The sequence below is a fragment of the Crocodylus siamensis genome, chromosome 1 (genome assembly GCF_052110815.1).
Source record: "Crocodylus siamensis isolate JL-2025a chromosome 1, ASM5211081v1, whole genome shotgun sequence".
Taxonomy (NCBI): domain Eukaryota; kingdom Metazoa; phylum Chordata; order Crocodylia; family Crocodylidae; genus Crocodylus; species Crocodylus siamensis.
The window spans coordinates 291,785,836-291,805,443 of record NC_143395.1 but is presented as its reverse complement, the minus strand read 5'-3'; the positions used below and the strand labels follow the sequence as shown (position 1 = coordinate 291,805,443).

At 42.7% G+C, this 19,608-nt stretch overlaps 1 protein-coding gene across 3 annotated transcripts in view; it reads left to right on the top strand.

Annotated features, from left to right (window-relative positions):
* The first annotated feature begins 52 nt into the window (after positions 1-52).
* LOC149874607 (cohesin subunit SA-2-like) overlaps positions 53-19,608 on the top strand; it is a 99,473-nt gene continuing 79,917 nt past the window's right edge. For 2 of the 3 annotated variants that reach the window (XM_090064485.1, XM_090064476.1), the window contains exons 1-5: positions 196-598; positions 11,265-11,349; positions 12,550-12,696; positions 14,042-14,138; positions 16,127-16,203. In XM_090064485.1, coding sequence (XP_089920611.1) covers positions 558-598; positions 11,265-11,349; positions 12,550-12,696; positions 14,042-14,138; positions 16,127-16,203 — 447 coding nt within the window. In that variant the 5' untranslated portion in view covers positions 196-557. The other variant, XM_090064469.1, reaches the window with a different exon arrangement.

Here is a 19,608-nt window from a genome sequence, read left to right as displayed (position 1 = left end):
GCCGCGCGGTGCCCCCGGGAAACCGCCCCCGCCGCCCCTGCCCCGCGCCGCGCGTTCCGCGCACTCCCCAGGGCCTTGCTCTGCTCTGCCCTGCCCTCAGCCGGCTGCGGCACGTGACTGCGGGCCGGCGCAGCGGATTGGCTGCGCGGAGGGTTCCGGCTCTGGGCGGGGTCTGTGCAGCCCAGGTGGGTCGCGCGAGGGGGGCAGCGGGGGTCTCCCCTCTCTGCGTTACACTGCATTGCAGCCCCCCCCGCAGTGCTGCCTCCTTGCGTTGCACCCCACAGGAGCGCGCTCAGGGCAGGGGCAGCTCCCCAGGCCCACACTGCAAGGGCATTGGGCTCGTTGCATGCTCCCTGCTCCTGCCTCTTGTGGCTGTGCAGTGCCAGGCCTTTGCCTTCCCCACTGCTGTGCATGTCTTTCCACCCCCTTGCTGCGTGGTTGCTTCTGGTTCTTAGCTGCTTTTTTCCCCCCACCCCAGGTAGGAACCGAGTGGAGCTGGGAGGCCCCTGCTGCTCTTGTCCCTGCACTGTCCACACTGCCAACAGGATGCAGCGGAGATGATCGCGGAGCCCAGCAGTGCCATTGCCGCCAGCCACCAGTAAGTCCAGGCAGCCGTGGCTGCAGTGCTTCGGGGTGGGGCAGGGCTGGGCAGCTGGTGGCCTGTGAGGGGTTAATGTGTGGCCCACTGCTTCTTGCCTACTCTGTCACTCCTGTCTTTATGGTGAGGGCTGGGGTCTTTGGGGCAGGCAGCAGGGCTCATGGGGGGGCACACTTGGCAGCAGAGGGGGCCTTGTACTGTACACACAGCAGTGCTGGCAGAAGGGGCACATGGTGGTGGCAGTGCAGGGGGTGGGCTTGCACAGCTGGCAGGGTGGAGGCTGTGCAACAGCAGCAGGGTGGGCGGGAGATCTCGTGTGGCTGGGGACTGGTTGTGTCACAGTACTAGGGGGCTCACCCATGCAGTGGTGGGAGTTCGGGCAGCAGATGGGGCTATGCATTGGCAGGGGGTCCAGGAGCCTGCAGGCCGTATAGCCTATGACCCATGACTAATGCTGCACTGAAACCAGACAGCCCTGCTTGGGGCATTGCCTCTGCAGTGACAGGGTGGGTTTATGCTGCATGGCTGTTTGGGCCAGGTTTTTTTGTCTGTGATCTGCTCTTACTCTTCCACTGACTACTTCCTCTATCCCTTCCTTTTAAGTAGATTGTGCCTTCATCTAGTTCAGTGGCTCAACCTTTTTTGTACCAGGACCCATTTGCAAGCATAGATGGCCAGTCCTGATCCAGTACCCTTCACTGCTCCTGCCCCAGACCCTAGTCCCCAGTATGTGGGGTCCCAGGCAGTCTCAGCCTGCAAGGAAAAAGCCACGGTTTCCCATTTTTTTCTCCTTTAAAGAATAATCCATTTTTAAAGTTTGCTCACGACCCTTTCATATATTCTTGCGACTCACTTTTAGTTTGCAACCCATGGGTTGAGAAACACTAATTTAGTTCATTTGTTCTGTGCCTTTGATCTGCTTTGGCTTTACTGTGGGTGCACTTGCACATCAAACCTTCAGACTCCTAGTCTAACCTTGCTGTTTGTTTACTATGAGAGATACTATCCCTTGGCAAGGTGACATGTAAGCTAGATGCATTTAGAACAATATTTGGAAACCTCAAGGAATAGGAATGACAAACAAATTAAAAGCAGAATTAAGAACTGGATAAAACTGTCTAGATTTACAAGAGAGGAGGAAGAGCTTTGTACATGCTCTACCCCTTTCTGTATGTCTTTGCATCCTTGTTAAGCCACATAAAATATAACCAGTTGCTTGATGATCTGTCAGCTCCTGAACAAGCCACTAGCAAGTGGACCATATTGTGAAGATTAGTGCAAGGTACAGATGTGCTCATGATCTTTCAGCAGCAAAGTCTAAAAGTCAAAGCTACTAGCAGATGGAGAAGGAGTCTTAGCCGTGCTTCCCTTTTTTCTGATTTCTCACTGAAACAAGATGAGCTCTTATTTGTAATCATAGAATCCAAGATATTTGTAGGTACAAAAGGATGGTGGTGATTTTAAAGATGTCAGATGCACATCTATGCTTTCAAAACATGGCATGGGAAATTTGCATGTAGGCACCCACACATTCTTCAAAGGCCTTTCTCTGAGGTTTCATATGAAATCTTTCTGCGCTACCAGTTGTAACGGTATGTACATTCATTCTCAAGCCCTAAGGTGCCATAGCTGTCTTTTCTGTGACACAGGATACAGGAATTTAATTCAGTTTGAAAATATTTTAAACAATTCTAATATTTTAACTATGATTAAAGATTTGTCAAAAACAAAAATCACATCCATTTAATTTAGTTCAGTAGTGCCAGCTAAATGGCCCCAAATTTGTGTCTGAATCCTGCACCTACTTAAGCAGATCATCATATCATAGAATTATAGGCTTGGAAAGGACCTCAAGGATCATCTAGTTCAACCTCCTGCATGACTACTATTTCTAAAGCATCCCTATCCAGCCTCCAAATGCATCCCTTTTTCATCAAGAAAGCCTAAAGAAAACATATACTTATGTAGGTCTTAAGTTGTGGTTAAAAGCTCTCTACCAAAAATAAACATAAACATTTTGAGAGAGAGGAACTTTGCCACTTACCAGAAAGAGAAATTGTCATATTTAAGTACAAGACAAGGTTTTTTTTACCTCAATCAGCCTGGAAACAAGGCCCTTTCATATATTCACCCACAAGGAAACCTTGTTAAATACATTGTCTATTATTAAACTGCTGGCAGAAGCAGCATGTGGAATGCTGGAATGGGATAGAAATGGAATGGCATAGCGATGGAAACCAACTGCGAAGCTGATAAAGTGCAGCCAGCACTGAGCGTGACAATAAAATACATAGCCTATACTGGGAAAACATGCAGATGGGAGCCTACTACAAAGATAGGTTAGTGCAGGGGTGGGCAGTTATTTGGGCCTGAGGGCCACTTAGGTAATTTTCATAAGCTGTCATGTGCTGGGTCAGCATTTCCAGCCCCCTTTTCCCAAACAACTTGTCAAAACTCTGTGGGCTATGAGTGGGCAGGGAGCAGTGTTTGAGAGCAAGACAGGTGTGATCCACTCCTTGCATGCCCTGCCCTGTGTGGTGGGGGTGTGCACAGGGATGTGTGTGTGTGTGTGTGTGTGTGGGGAGAGGGGCTTCCTGGGAGCCAGCTGGGGGTGAGGGGAGGCAGGGGGTATGTGAAATGCTGTTGACTCTGTTGGGGCCCAGCCCAATGAGCTATATGATAAATTATGAGGCTTTTGGTTTTGGATTAATATCATGCATAGTTTGTGCTACCTATAAGTAGGTGCCAGAGGGCTACTTAAGTGTGTGTGTATGGTGTACCTGTGCTAAAACTTGCAGCAGTTTCCAAAAAAGATGAAATGCATCAATTCTGGATGAACTTGTTCTATGGGTACTATGTGCAAATTGCTACAGCTATATTTATTTGGAAGGTCAGCATTTTCAAGTTTGCTCCTCGCTTCTTTGTGCTCAGAGAGAGCAGGGTTTGACAGTAAAGATAGGGGGAAGAAATTGAAGGAGGCACAGGGCAAGGGGGCTGTTTGATCCCCCAGATTTATTTTCCCTCTAGTAGTGGGAAGGGGATGATTCAAGACAAAACTTCAATAATTAGATTCTATACCTGGAAAATTATACTGAATTTATAAATTTTATATATATAGAAGCTAATTTTTGTGGATTCATCTTATAATCAGAGTCGTCTTGTATTTGAGTAAATATGGTATAAAATACTTGCTAACAGATACAAAATAAATCTGCCTGAGCGATCCAGGGAACCAAAAACTTTAGATAGAGTTAGTATGGCTCAGATTCTTTGTGCTGTGGTATGTATGTATGGGTATATATGTGTACCTATGTACATGCACATACATAAAATGCACGCACATGCATGTACCCAGACACACAGTAATGCCTAAAGATCTATATTGCCTAAACTTCCAAATCAGTAAAAACTTGCATATTGGCCCTGTATGTATCTTTGGCATTATCGGACAGTAAGATAACCAGTTCCTGTGCCACAGCTTTCTAAATAGAAACCTTACAGACAATAAAAAGGACAATAAAAACACGTTTTTTCTTTCCAGTTACTTTGACTTGTTTTATTGGTTCTTCCTAACTTGGTGGGGTTTGATGGTTTGTATGTTGCAGCTTGTGATGTTGCTTTACAAGAGTGTCCTGATAATTCAAATGATGTAGAAGGTTTTGGTACAGGTACTCTTCACTTAATGTTGTCTTGGTTAACATTGTTTTGTTATTATGTTGCTGATTTATTAGAAATCATACTTGTTTAAAGTCATGCAGCATTTGGTATAGTGTTGTTTGGCCGCCACCTGCTAGTAGGTAACTACTGTAATGTAATTGGATTTGCTTAATATAGTTTTGCTTAAAGTCGCATTTTTCAAGAATGTAACTATGACGTTAAGTGAGGAGTAGCTGTATTTTGGTGCTTGTCTGTCCCTTACAGGCTAGTTGGGATAGACAAGAAGAAAAAGATTTATTTTGTATATATCAGGGCAGTCCAACTGGTGGCCTGCTGGCCACGTGCTGCTGCTTATACTGTTACTCTGGCTGCAACAGCAGCTGGAGCAAGCTTCTGGGTTCCCATTCCCTCTTCCAGTTGCTGCTTCCTGCCTTTGCCCCAAGAGGTGGGGTAATGTGGCACTCTGGGTGAGGGGATGAGGGGGAGTCTGAGGCTGCATGGGGGGAGTTGCAGGAAGCAAGGGGATGCCTGTGTGGGCATGCAGTGCAGCAAGGGGTGGGGCAGGAGAGAGTCTTCATGGCGCACAGCCCATCGACCTGTGCCTCACCTGATGTGAACTACACAGCTTGCCAAGTCCCTGGAGGGGACATTCCCCAAGGGGATACAAGTTGGACAATCCTGGGTTGAGTGAAGAATGCTTGTAGAGTCGCAGCATAATGATCAGGGAAAATTATGTGTTGAAGCTCTTGGTCAGCAGTCTTCCTCTATATTTTGCAGCCTTGGGAAGCATGCCATGCCTCACCCTGTCCTTTCAGTTGCATCATTTGCACACTGCTGTAGGCACCCTGTAATCTCTTGACCTGGTACCAGTCCCAGCAAGTCTTTCTTTCTTGGAGTCATATATTAATATCATGTGTTGCGTCTTAACCTGACAGGGTAAATACCATGTACCTGTGTCTAGGAAGGCAGTTTTCCTGAACCGCTTTGCAGGAGAACTGCTCTTCTAGTGTGGTCCAGTACCTGCCAAGGTGCAGTGGCTTTAAGCCCGGTTTATGGAAATGGGATTCTCCTCTCTTGCTTGCTCTGGGGGCCTTATGGCTGAGGGCAAGCAAAACTCGGGGGCATCTGAACCCTAAACCTTCAGGCTTGGGCCTGCAAGTTGGATGCCTACTAAAGGTTTTGGAAACATCTGAAGCCCCAGGTGTGGGTGGAGGATGTTTGCCGGTAGTAGGGCCACTTATGGTTCTGGACACTGGGATTTGGAATTAGTTTTAGCTGATTTGGCTGTGGATACAAATTATTTAAAAACAAAACAAAAACAGAAACAAAAAACATGGCATAGGCCAACTCCCTCCCTGCTCTTATCCTACTGAATTTAGAGATGATTTTCCCATCAGTAGGTCACTTTTAAGACTTTTGTGTTGTTCCTGGGGAAAGGTCTGCATGCTATAAGCCAGTGTGGCCCATGTGATCCTGCAGGTGAGAATAGATGATCTGATGGTTTTTCTTGGCTTTAAAAGCTAAGAATCTTTATAATGTCAGTGATCTTTGGTACAAGTAAATTGCTGAGAAAAACTGTAAAATATTGGAGACAAGCATTGAGTTTTAATTGTGGCAAGTAGTAAAGTACTGAACATCATCTGTGTTGCAGTTCTAGAAAAATAGCACAGGTAACAACATGTTAGCTCAACCCCAGCTTCAAAGCCTGGTCGGAGACAAAGAAATTGTGTAGAAGAGAAAAACAGAAGAATGTTCTTGGATATATTTTTTAATTAATTTGTGAGCTATAGTGGATTAATGTGTGACAGGTTCCAATTGAAAACAGGAAAACAGTCCTTATTAGAAGAATAAGCTAAAAATGTTTCTTTTTTTTAGTATCTATGGGTTGAACTAGAAAGGTTTAAACAACATTTGATTGCATCATTTGGTTGCTGCTGCTCAAAAATAAAATCTAAAGAGAAGCATCTGGTAAGTCATATCCAGTGGATTTTAACCTGTGGTCCTCAGAGGCCAGGGGGAGGAGGGGGTTGTGAAAGATGACTATGATCAATCAAAAGTATGTGAATATCCACCCTTATGATTCAAAGGGGTTTGCACCTCCATTCAAAATTTTGTAGGGGTCCGGAAATGAAAAAAGATTGAAAACCATTTGTCTAGTACAGTAAAAATTCCGTTAACCAGCACCTTACAAGGTGGCATGCTCTATTAACCGGTATGCTGGCCTGTAAGGTAAAGTGAAACCAGAAGTGCCCACCGTGGCACTTCCAGTTTTTCCGAGCCCCCGCAGCCCGGGGCAAAGCAGCCTGCGCTGCTGAGCCCTGTTAGCAGATTTGCCTGCGACTTCGGGGTGTGCTCATTTATTAGGGCTGGGTCTTGGTAATTCTGTCAATGTGCTGCTTGTGTTACTGGTGTTTCTATATGGAACTGTATCTCTCCCTTCTGCAAGCCCTTACCCCCCAATGGAGCTATCTTGCAGGACTCAGTTCAGTGGGGCTGGGTTCCTCCAGTCCCAAATCAGTCATACACACAAACAGACACAGATTAACGTGACACGCCTGACCTGGCCGGGTTGATCAGCATGGACAGGCTGACACCCTCATATGCCAAGAATCAGTTCATCAGAGCAACAGTAACCACAGTCAGACACAAGCACACAATTAAACAGAATACCTCTGAATCTGGCTGGGTGTCCAGATGACGCCCTCATGGGCCAGCATTCAGTTCATTAGGGCACGTCTGAGCCAAACTGGGTCAATCAGCCTGTACACGCTGATCCCCTTATGTGTTTCAAACTCAGCACGTCCCAATCTTTAGCCTCTTGATGAGCAGACCCCACAGTATTTCTGGGCTTCACAGGGATCTTTAGCTTAGGTAAGAGGGGCGTTGCTACAGAGCAAGTAGGGAAAGAGAAGTAAAGAAGGCAAAATTTACCCAGTTACCACCAGTTTGACTATAAAAGTTATTTATTGCTAAGTAGATGAAATATATATTGACACTAGTAGTGATAGACATGCAAAGGAAAAACAAACACAAACAGTCACACTATACCCTGGTTTCACTAAGTATTTGGGGAAACTTAGCTCAAGCTTAACTAATACAGTTCAAGTTCAGAAATCTATGCTTAGAGGGAGAGAAGAGAAAAGAGAAAGAGCTGGGATCTCACCAGTCCAAGGCACTCGGGCTGCAAAGCTGACAGGTCAAAGTTCTCAGCACGATCCTTGAAGGCAGATGATCTTCCTCCTGCAGCCTCCCCAGAAGAAAGTGGGTGGTATCAGCACACACACTGCTGCTTCTTTTACAGATTTTTATACCCCCAGTTCAGTTTCATTCAAGCATTCTCAATATTGTAAATCAAATTGTCTTTTCTATTGACAAGGGCTTATCTGATTGGAACATCTCAGGAACTTGATTGATACTCAGGAAACACCTACTTGGGAGCCAGCTTGACATTCCTATGGATAGCAGATATACTTGATGGGATATCTCCTGGTGCCTTCAGAAACAATAGATTGCAGCATCAGGGTTTTTGGATTTTTACTTGCTGTGAACAAGCCTCAGCTTAGCATGACTTTTCCAGATCTTACTATAGTCTTTTAACAGACTTAAGGCAATTATTGGAGTGTTCATAACCTGTTGCGGAGAGGACTTCCACCAGTCGTCTCGGGAAAAGTATGACAACACTTGTGGACAGGGCTCCAACGGGCTGGGCACTGTGATGAACCCTGTACCATTGTTTAAATGTTGCCCATACCCCCTCTGACTCAGTCTGTTGCCTCAGCATTCCCTAACCCGGCAACCGAGTTTTAGCCAATTAAGTTTACATAGGCCTCCCCTAGTGGGACCGGGGAATGTATGGCCCAAGATGCCTAGTAAACTTACTCTTGCTTAGAGGTGTGTGTGGCGGGGAGGGGAGGGGAAGGAAAAGTCCTTTGTAAATCCAGATTGGAACTGGTCTGATAAATGCTGAGCTGGGTGTGTGGGTTGATCAGCATTTGGAACACTTCCCCATCATGCAGTGCTCCCCTGCTTTGCTGATCCCAGAATTCACTGCAGTCTCTGCTTCAGGTTTTCTGTTCTCCATCTCTCATGTAAATGAATGGTCATCTGATCCCATCTCAGATGCAAATGAGACCTAGGGCACTTGTTGCACTTTTGTCACCTTTATCTGGAAGGTTTTAGGTGTGTTTCTCACTGCATCTTAATTAGTTTCTGTTTAGGTGGGGGGGGCGATTCTTTGTGAGTCAGACAGTCTGTGTTCTGTGTCAGGTTCCCCAAAAACATGGAGCTGAAAGGTAACAGCCCCCACAGCCTGGGGGCATAACAAGCTGTGTGGGGCCCGCCTCCCTGTCTGCCGGGGCCCGCAGGAGGGGCATCGAAGCCCTGGACATGGCGGGAGGAGCGGTGGCCCGAGTAGGCAAGGATGCCTGTTTAGGCTGCTCAGTTAACCGGCATATTTTGTTATTCGGCATTCCCCATTCCTGAGGCGATGCTGGATAACAGAGCTTTTACTGTATATAGCTGTCTTCTAGCATTAACATTAACACTTTTGTTGCCCTAGGGAGTCAGGCCAACTCTCAGGATCTCAATATTGCGCTGTTAGACAGGAGGGTGTGACACAATTGCACATATACAAACACACAAATCAATTAGGTGCATATGCACACACACTACCAGCTCAGGCACGTACACATCCAAATCAGCCTAGGCACATGCATACCTATCACCAATTCAAACACGTACACTATACACCCCAAAAGTTAGACACAGATCACTAATTCGTATATCATGCATGCAATGACATACATACACATACACACACAATACACCTACACATACACACAGGTTAAGTTTCTAACTTGGATGGTACAGTGTGTATGTGTGTACTTGGGGTGTCTGGGATACTTGGGGGAAGGTTCAGGTGAGAGAGAGAGATTTAAAATGTAGGGAGTGAAAGTTGCCAGAACCGGGGTTAGAACGGGTAGACTACAGAGAAGCTGGCTGAGGAACTGAGGCTTGGGTTTACTTAAGGTAGTCTGGGGCTGGGAACTGAGGCAGACAGCTGAGATTTTGAGGGGGGGGGCAGCTAAGTGGTGGCAAGGAGGAGACAGCCAGGAAAGAAACTGAGGCAGAAACCTGGTTGCTCAGGGGAAAAGGAAAAGGCAGTAGGGAAAAGACAGTGGCAAAGAAACAGGGGCTTGGAGGCAGAGAGGAGCTCAGGACAGGTGTTAGAGGTGGCAGTGAGCCTGAAGCAGGAGAGGGAGAAATGAGACAGAAGTTAGAAGAGTGAGGAGCAGATTGGAGCAGGGCCAAACAATAGTAAAGCAAAACCCAACTTAGGGGTCCAAATAACAGTTTTATTAAACAGACAACACACTACACAGCCCCATGAAGTTCTTGGTACGCGCACGCTCACTCACAATGGCAGCAGGAGAAGGAGACTCAGTGGAAGGGCTGGAGTCCAGGTAGGGAAGAGAAGCAGAGTCCAAGTTCTTGGTTGAAGAGGGGGTGGGGAGTGATAGCTATCTGTCCAGGCTGGAAAGGGGTCCTTGTCCAGTAGGTGTTGTCCAGGGTGGGGGTCATTGGCAGGGCCTCTGGGTGGATAGGGGGTGTGGCATGGTGCTGGTCCAGATGGAGAGGGTGTCCCACTGGGTCTGTCTTCACTGCCCCTTTTTATAGGGGGACAGCTTGTGTGACGTTAGTGACAGGAGACATGCCCAGGCAAGGGTCAGGTCCTTGCATACTGAGCATGTGTACTCCATGCAAGGATGTGCAGTTTTGGTTGTCTGTAATGGTGGGGTACAATGGTATAGTTGCTGGTTCTGCAGGGTCTTTTGTCTTTCAAATGCTGGGTTCTTATCTCTGTTCCTGCGTGAGGTCCGTGGTGTGGTTCCTGGATGAATCAATGTGGGGTGATGGCCTGGTCGTTACAGGCCTGCTACCATTGTATTTCAATCATTCCCAATCACTCTCGTTCATCCGGGAACCAATTTACATGGAGGGGTACATGAATCATACAGTTGCAACACAAGGGATGCCTGGGCAGAGGACACAAGATAGAGGCTTGACATACAAAATGGAAACTTGACATGACTTATACTAACTTAGACATATAGGCCTAAAACAGTAATCACACAATATAAAAACAGTACAAACATAATAACGATCACTTATAAAACAGTGGGTATCGATATCAAAATAGCAGGGAACTTATTTGCAAAGAGGGGAGAGAAAAATAAAACTTACTACCTAAAATAAAATGTTAAAACTTATCCTACATCTTAGCTTACTTATACTTATCTGCAGGGAATAGAGAGGGAGAGAAAAAGTCTGAAATGGTTGGGGAAGGGGAGGGAATGCATTTTAAAATAAATTAAAGAAAAACGGGGTTTTGCTACACTTGTATGGTCTGTAATTGATCTTTTCTCTCCAGACAGACCTCCAAATCAATAAAAACTTTGAACAATACAACCTTGTGCACCCTGAAATTACTTTCTTAGTCTTCAATTCTGCAAACACTTGAGCATCTTTTGAATTTTGCCACCACAGTTCAAAAATTTTAATGGTACTTTTCACACAAGAAAAATTAAAATTAAGTAGGTAGATGAAATTATTTCAGGATCTGAGAGCTATGCAGAATCAAAGTGTACAGCATTCGTTAACAGCCTGATTCTTCATCTGTTACTTAGATAATGCAATCTCACGGGGCTCCGAAAGTAAAGTTAAGTGTGTTTTAACAAGAAAGCTACTGCCTACTATCACCAGTAAAATGTATCTAGGCCTCAGGCATGCAACTGCTGCCACACCTTTACAGGAAGCCTTTATAGTTTATTGTACATGGGTACACTTTATTTTCCTCTACAGTTTATATCTAAGTATTTAACTTTCTGTGCTCTCAAAAGGAATTTCTCTGTTGTAGTGATGTAGCAAATCTGGTCTTCAGATACAAATTAGCTAGTTTACAGGAGAGGTGTGGTATGCGCTTCAATACTGTTTGCTTATTATTCTGCAGAGAAAATTCTATCCATGATGAAACTGTTCCTGAGTCCACTGTACAGAACGGCAGCTGTCTGAGAAATGGCAATCTGAAAACTCCAGTAAGTTTGTATTTTTATGTGTGTGTGTGTGTGTGTGTGTATACATACATACATGTCTGTCTGTTTATCTATCTACGTGTATCTATATATATATATATATCTATGTGTAGCTATATGTGTATATATAAAATCTTTTACATCACATATGTGTATATATAAAATCTTTCAATGCGCATAATGGGCCAGATTCCATCCCACCACACCTTGTTCGAGTCTGGAAAATCCATTAATGGATGTATGTCTATAACACACTGCCCATTGCCCTCGTCTACCCAAGTAGCATCCCCTCACGGTTTTTTGGTGATGCTAACTGTGCAGTAGCTCATTGTTCAGTAGCGTCATCTTGTTTTGCGTCGTATCAAGTCAGCGTCTTGTGTAGATGTGGTCACTGTCATTTAACTCGTAAAACTGATTCGTAAGGGACCTGAACCTGGTCAGCCTCCACAAGAGAAGGCTGAAGGGGGATCTAGTGGCCTGTTACAAACTAGTCAGAGGGGACCAGCAGGCATTGAGGGAGTGCCTGTTCCCCCGAGCACTACCAGGAGTGACTAGGAATAACAGTCACAAGCTGGCAGAGTGTAGATTCAGATTAGACATCAGGAGGCGCTACTTCACTGTCAGGGCAGCTAGGATATGGAACCAACTTCCAAGAGAAGTGGTGCAGGCTCCTACCCTGGGGGTCTTTAAGACAAGGCTAGATGAACACCTTGCTGGGGTCGTTTGACCCCAGTACTTTTTCCTGCCAAGGTAGGGGGTTGGACTTGATGATCTGCTCAGGTCCCTTTTAACCCTACAAACTATGAAACTATGAAACAAGAAAGCAGGGAGAGGAAGGTCTACTCACCTTTTTATTAACTTTTCTTCAGGCATTCTCAGGGTGGACTAGAACCGCAGTTAGGTGCTCTTAAGTTTACTGACACCCTGAATAAATGCCCTATAGACAGTGTATATAACCAGTCTGCCACTTAACCTTCCTGTTTATGCCAGTGATTACAAAGGAAATTTTGAACTCGGCTGTGTTCTTCCTCTTCTCCTTCCTGTATTTTCTTACTCAATATTTCTTTGCCACTTGCACTTATTCACATGCATAATTGTTGTAAGAGGGTAGAACACCTACCTCCAGGCAGCATGTATGGCCATGTCTGTATGCCCATTAGCTGTCTTATGGTTACTCTGTCTTCTGCATGTGAATTGTTTCAGAGAGGAAAAAGGAAGGTCCAAGAGCAGTGTGAAAACATAAGAAGAAATTCTTCCAGTACCAGAAAAGCAAGCCAGCTGCAGAATGGCCAAGTGGTGGAAGCAGTTACGTTGTTTGAGGTGGTCAGTGTGGGCAAGCGTGCTATGCAGGTAACTCCAGTGTTGGGAACGGAATGGTTTAGACAAGTGATTTCATCTGGCCCATGGAGCTGAGATATTGGTGGTGTTTTGAATGCGCCTGGGGGCAGGGCACTGGGGAGAGGCAGATTCCACGGCAGATTGTACACGTGACGAAGGTGGTGAGAAGCATCAGTGGCTAGGCTGGAAGACTGTCTTGGATTGAGTTGGATTATTTCAGCCTGTTTTAAAAGGTTGCTGATCTCTGTTCTAAGTAGATCTGCTGGGGAGGGAGAAGGGGGAAGCAGGAAGGGGAGATGGATGTAGATTTCTGTTGTTTAATTTTAGTAATTTTGGAATCTGTTGACTCCTGGCCTAATCTTTGTTACATTGCCAGCTGAAAAAATCTGGCATTTTTGCCAAGGTGCCTGCTAAATTTACGCTTAAAGTTAGTATAATTAGAAGGGAAGGGATCTTTGGGAAAACTATCCAAAAAAAAGATTCTTAAGGTCAGTCTTCTTAAGTAGTATTTTAGCACTTGAAAGGGGAGAGGGTTGATTTTTAAAAATCAAGTGGTTCATCAGTAGAAACTGCAAATGGTTTTAGGCTTTTGAAAATCAGGATACTAACTGAGCATTCTAATTTTGGCATCACTTTAGATATCTTGGCTCTTATCTCTCAGTTCCAATAATGTGATATTTGATAGCATTTTATAAAATATTTGATTTCCTGTTTTTCTGTTATAGTCAATAATTGTTTTCCATTACTAAAGAAAGCTATACAAAATCAGGGGAGTGGAAATCTACTTAAAAATATATTGGGCCCTAGACCTGGACCTTTCACCGTGTTTTGTGCTGATGGACCTGTGTACCCATGCAGAGCCTTGTTGACTTGAAAAGGGCTCCTTGGAGACCTTGGGTCTAGCCAGGTCAAGCACTTGCAGAAACAGGTCCTTTGTTTTACTATTTAATTTGCAGTAGATAGTACATGAACTAACTCTTGTTCATGTTCCCTCGCAGTCTTTTGCACAAATGGATTCCTGATGAGGATGGGCAAGTGAACTTCCCAGGATCATTGCTGATATTAATTATGTGGTTGTTCACAGTTTAAATGGCATCTTTCATTTAGAAGGAATTCTGGCTTTGAAGTGTGGGCAAAGCACCTGTGGGCCTTTTTGTTCTTTCTCTCTCAATCTTTCCTGCTCTTATTCCTAAAGAGAAGTACCACCATTATGTAAGATTTCACCCTATTCTTTCTGAAGTGGTTTACTGGAAAAAAATAAATGGAAATTTATTAATGTTAGATGCATTATATTATAGAATGCTTGAACCTGTGATTTTCAACCATCTATCATTGTTTTTTCTGTAACTTGTTTTAGTCTGTGGTAGATGACTGGGTTGAAGCATATAAACAAGATCGAGATGTGGCACTCCTGGATCTGATTAACTTCTTCATTCAATGTTCAGGCTGTCAAGGTAATTCTGTGTAGTGCTGGTATTTCCTTTGATTGGTCAGTAGCCGAGAGACTTATAAAATAGGCTTCTTGGGGCTGAAATGTACTGTTTAATAGATTGTTTACTCAAAATCTGGATTGTAATCTGCTCTAGGCAAATCAAATTTCCTACTCCTACTTGTTTTTTGAGCTGTGTAATTTAAGCGCTACCATAATTAGATGTGGACAAGCTCATCTAATGCTCTGTGCCATTACCCTATTACTAGTGTTCCGCGTTTTCAGTTTTTACTGAATTTCACCACTAAATGACCTGATACTTTTTTTTTTATTAAAGTTATTTGGTTTTTACTGATTTACACTTGTTTTTTAATTCACTCAATTTTATTTTTATGAAATACAAAACTGTCTATCGAGATGGGATTGCAGCACTGAAGCTGAAGCAATTGTTATATGTAAAACTCACTCCACACACAACATGAAGCTAGTCAGATTAAATAGATTAAATTGTTAATATCGTGCCACGATTGGCTCATGTGACATAAATAGGTGCTTAGTGCTTCCATTTAATGTGGGGCTGGATAAAAACATACACAGGAAAAAAAAATGTAAAAGATGGGTAGAAAGCGCAAATCTCTATGTGGATATAGCTGTGAAAATCAGTATTCAGAAGTTTTCAAAAAGAGTAAAAGGGAGGTGAAGAGGATGCATTGCCTTGCAAGTACTGTGGCATTGAAGTTAGTTCTCATGCCGACAGGATAAAAGAACATGTAGAAAGCAAGCAACACATTAAAATTAAAGAAGCATGTGATTAGGGATAAGCAAAAGTTGGACTTTATTTTTATTTTTTAAATCCTTGTCTATGGATACTATAGGGAGTTACGACAGTAGGATGACGGTACTTCTGTTGCGTACAACTATTTCTTGCTGTAATACAAATGTAGAAACTGTTTAAACATATGTATGAATTGTCAGCATACTAAAAAGTAAAGATGTATACATTTATTGTTGTTATTTTCCCCGATTTAAACCGTTTTTCCCCTTTTCTTCCTTTTATCCTTGATTTCAACTCAGTTTGTATGTTTGGAAGATAAATGCTGAAAAATTCCCGGAATTTTTTTTGGAAAGTAAAACCTGAAAATGCGTAACACTACCTGTTACTTAGAATAATGATTTTCATATGGGCTGAGATAAAAATTTGTAATGGGGTAGCTCTTGGAGTACTATTTTACATTCACTGAGTACCTTTCATTTGAAAATAAAGTACATATGCTCCCAAATAGAGACTCACTTTTCAGTGGCTGGAGGAATAATAGCTCTTGCTTCCTTCCAGCTACTTCCTGCAAGTTGACTGTATGTAATTGTTTCTAAAACAAGCATATAGAAAACAGTAGTGACTTGAAGCTTCAGAATGGCAGATAGGGAGTGAAGAGGAAGACATTGTCCCATTGAAACTGGTAGGGGTAGGAGGCAGGTAGAATGTAACTTGTGCACTTGAGATGTCTCTAGCACTCTGGCACTGACATGAGTCAGTGGGCAAGAGTTTGCTCTCCACACTTCATCTGAAATCCAGCACCTTCTCCAGCACCATGTCTCCTAGCATTAAGTTACTGCAAAGGAGACAGTGTCAGGCAATGAAGCAGCGTGATTGATTTCTTCAGCATTTCCCTAGCAATTTTGATTTCAAGTACTGAACTGTCTGCAGTGTGCTTAGTTTCTGAAAAGGTAGGGCTTGAGTGCAGGATAGATAAGTCTATTTTTCCTTATCCTTTTGGATAGAAAAATAGATGGTAGAATCTGTGAATGTGAATGATGAGGCAGTAATATCTACTGCTGTAGATCTGTTGACCTGTGCCAATGCGAAAACAGGTACAAGAGTTTGAGTTACCCTTTTGGTGCTTGTGATTTAAACTGAGGTCACTACAGTAAGAACTGGGTAGTTTTTATAATATTATGTGTTGCTGTAGATTTAAGTGTTGTTTTAATTTCCATTTTTGATTTTTGCCACTCTAGGAATGGTGACAGCTGAGATGTTCCAAAGTTTACCCAAGAGTGATGTAATACAGAAAATGACAGAGACCTTTGATGAGGTAGTCAACAAGAAACTGATTTCATAAGGCTCATTAAAATGACCAATAAGTTTTATTTAACATGCAAATTAGATGGTGTTGTTTTACTCGATATGTCTTCCATTAATGTCTGTATTCACTCGCTCTTTAAAAATATGATCATGTCCCCTAAGGGAAAAGCTTTCTGGACTCCTAAAATGAAAACCAGCATTATATTGGGAGCAAAATACTGGAGTGTATTCTTGTTTCTGAAAGGGGTAGTGGCAGAGTGGTTAAAGTATCTTGTTATAGCTCTAGGAGTACAAGTTTGATCCTGCCTCTAGGCTTCTTTTCAGAAGCTGTGCTAATTGACCCACTTGTTGTTTGGGCTGTTGAACCAAAGAGGATGGGTATGTTGTGTATCTTAACTGTGCTTGCTTACAAGCAGGGATCCTGGTTTTCTCTGATTTAAAAAAATTCCCAATTTTCGGGTTAAATAAAGTAACCAAAAGTCCACGTTTTTCCGTGATCAAAATGAAACACCACTATTTATGCATCTATGTATTACACTCGTTCCATTTTAATCACAGAAAAATGTGGATTTTGGATTACTTTTTTTAACCTGAAAACTGGGAAAAAAATTTTATCGGAAAACCAGGATCCCTTCTTATCAGGTTACTGTACTCAGGTGAGCCTTGGAAACTAAAATTAAAATGTGAAGAATGTTATGGAGGCTGCAACTCTGCCTGGCAGTCTTACCAGTTCTTGCATTTAGCTACTTTTCCCAGTAAAAGCAAGCTAGCAACAAAATGTTTTTCCATTTTATTGTCTATGGAGTGATAAATATATTTATCTTTGGTATGTGGTTGGTAAGTGCCCTTTGAAAATACTGAAAATAGTTTAATATTGAGCTGCTAACAAAAGTTACAGTCAGCTGGTACTCTTTTCAGGGTGGATAAAATTTGATTTATTTAAAAAAAAAATTAAAAAATAGATTTTTTAATTTGTCAGAATTTTTTTTTACTTTTTTAATTTAAATTATAACATTATAAGTGTTCCTTTTAAACATAAGCCAGCTTAAAATGAAATTTTAAGACAGCATAGGCTAAGGTACAAATTTATTATGATTTTAATATTATAAAAGACTTTGTCTGTCTGTTTGTCTGTCCGTAATATTGGATTCACACTCTGATGGGTTGTCTGAAACGACCAATCAGAGTGCTCCAAGAGCGTTCTGGACAGGAGGTGGCGGCGGTGGCTCAGCAGCAGAGTGCCATAATGACAGCAGCGACAGAGTGGCTGGAGCGGGGGAAAAGGCCAGAGCTGCTGGCTTTGCCTCCGCCATCCCCCCCGGCCCTGGTCCTTGCAGGTGGTGGTGACAGAGCAGGGGAGCGAGTGGCGGCAGAGTACTGGCCGAGGGGGACAGAGGGGATGGTGAAGCAAGCTCTCCCTCCTCACCTTTAAGGGAACTTTTGGCAGCATGGGGTGGTGGCACTCCGTCCCTCCCCAGTCATTCCTGACAGGCAATTGTCTAGTCTATTAAAATAATTTAAAGAAAATAATACGTTGAGTCAGTGAGCCACTACTAAAAACTCAAATTAATGGCAGATTTTCTTCTATATAAGGATGAGGGAAAACATCTAACTTTTGAGGTCAAGCTTAAAAAATATGACACTATTTCATGTATTGGGGGTTTTACATTGCAAGGCTTGTTGGTGGTATAGTACTGAATGCAAAAGATCAGCAAAGTCCTCACTGATCCTAATGCTGGATCCTAGTGTTGGAACCTAATGCTGAAAATGTAGCCAAGATGGAAGTAATTTAGAAGAGGATAATGAAGCAAACCTGAAACTTATACTGTATGGCTGCTGTGCTCCTATGATGCTTCTTTTAGCCAAAGATTTAAGAACTCCAAGAACAAAGGAAAATGTTGAAATTGAAAAATGCTTCCCTAACAACCTGTTTGCTTCAGCTTCACTGAACAGATCTGGGAGATCTAAGCTAATTCTCCACCAAGATGTATGATAGAATTCAGTGGTTGATTGCTTTGAGCTTTTTATTAAGAACTGGCCTATTCTGATGACCACACGTGCAGAAAATCAAGACAAAATTGATAGACAGGTCATGGCTAAAGTAGTCAACATGGGACTAAAGAGAAATGTAGATGATATGCCAAATACACTGAAATGAACCATTCAGGCAGTATATGTTTGCTGAGGATGTTTTGAAGAGAGTTACAGCATTGAACTGGTAGAAGTCACTAACAAAGCACCTGGAACTAGAGTTTGTTTGAAGGGCTAGACCAGCTTTTTTCAGTTGCAGCCTCTTCTGCGGATGCTGAATGGGTATGTCTTTATTTAGACTGTTTCATTCAAAGCTGAGAAACTTAACTGGGAGCTCAAAAAGCAGGAACGCTTGTTTTTTCTCTTCTAGCCTGTGGAAAAAAAGGGGGAGGAGGATAAGGTTGACAAGTTCTGAAAATTTGAAAGAAAAAAATGGCTCTCTTATTTTAAAGAGACTTAAGCAAATAGGAACTTAAGCTCAAATTACTTTTACCTAGGCATTTTGGAAATTTACCCCAGAGTATTAAATAATTAGTTTAATTAATTAACCAGAGTTTATACTTCTAATACCATAACAGTAAATACTAGTGTTTAATACATTAGTTAGTTGTTAATGTGTGCCATGTTTTGATTAATAAAAAAAGTTTCTGTATCCAAAACATTAAAGTTATGCTTATGAAATTTGAAATGCTGGTTTTGCATGTTTAATTAAATTCAACTTGCCATCTTAAAGCAACTTAATACAAATACGAGCAAAATTTAGTTATATAGTGAATAAGAAATATATTTTTCACTGTTTTATAGTATACTAAAATGTAGGATTTCTAAAAATCCAAATATGTTAAGCTTTATAATTAAATATGTATATATTAAAAATATTACAAGCTATCTACAATAAAGGCTCTGTTATCCGGCATCCATGGGGAATGGGGGCTGCCGGTTAATCAAATATGCTGGTTATCTAAGCGCTATACTTCTCTGCAGCCCAGCAGGTTGGAGGCGTCTTTGACTGTTTGGGCCACTACCCCTCCTGCTGTGTCCAGCGCACCAGGACTTTCACTCCCTGGCGTCAGTGTGCTGGGGGACAGGGAGAGGGGCCCCATGCAGGTTGCTTTGCCGTGGTCTGTGGTCCACAAGGAAGAAGTGGGACTTGGCTTGTGGCGGCAAAACTGGACATGCCACAGTGGGACAGCTGCTGGTTAATAGAGCATTCTGAATGGTAAATGCTGGATAACATAGCTTTTACTGTATATTTAAAAAAATTAACAAACAATGTATAGACTTTTGTTGTTTTTTAGAGAGAGGTTTATTTTCATTGGTTGACACAACAATTGAAATGTTAATAATACAACTAAGTACACTTTTATATAATTTTGTGTGTGTT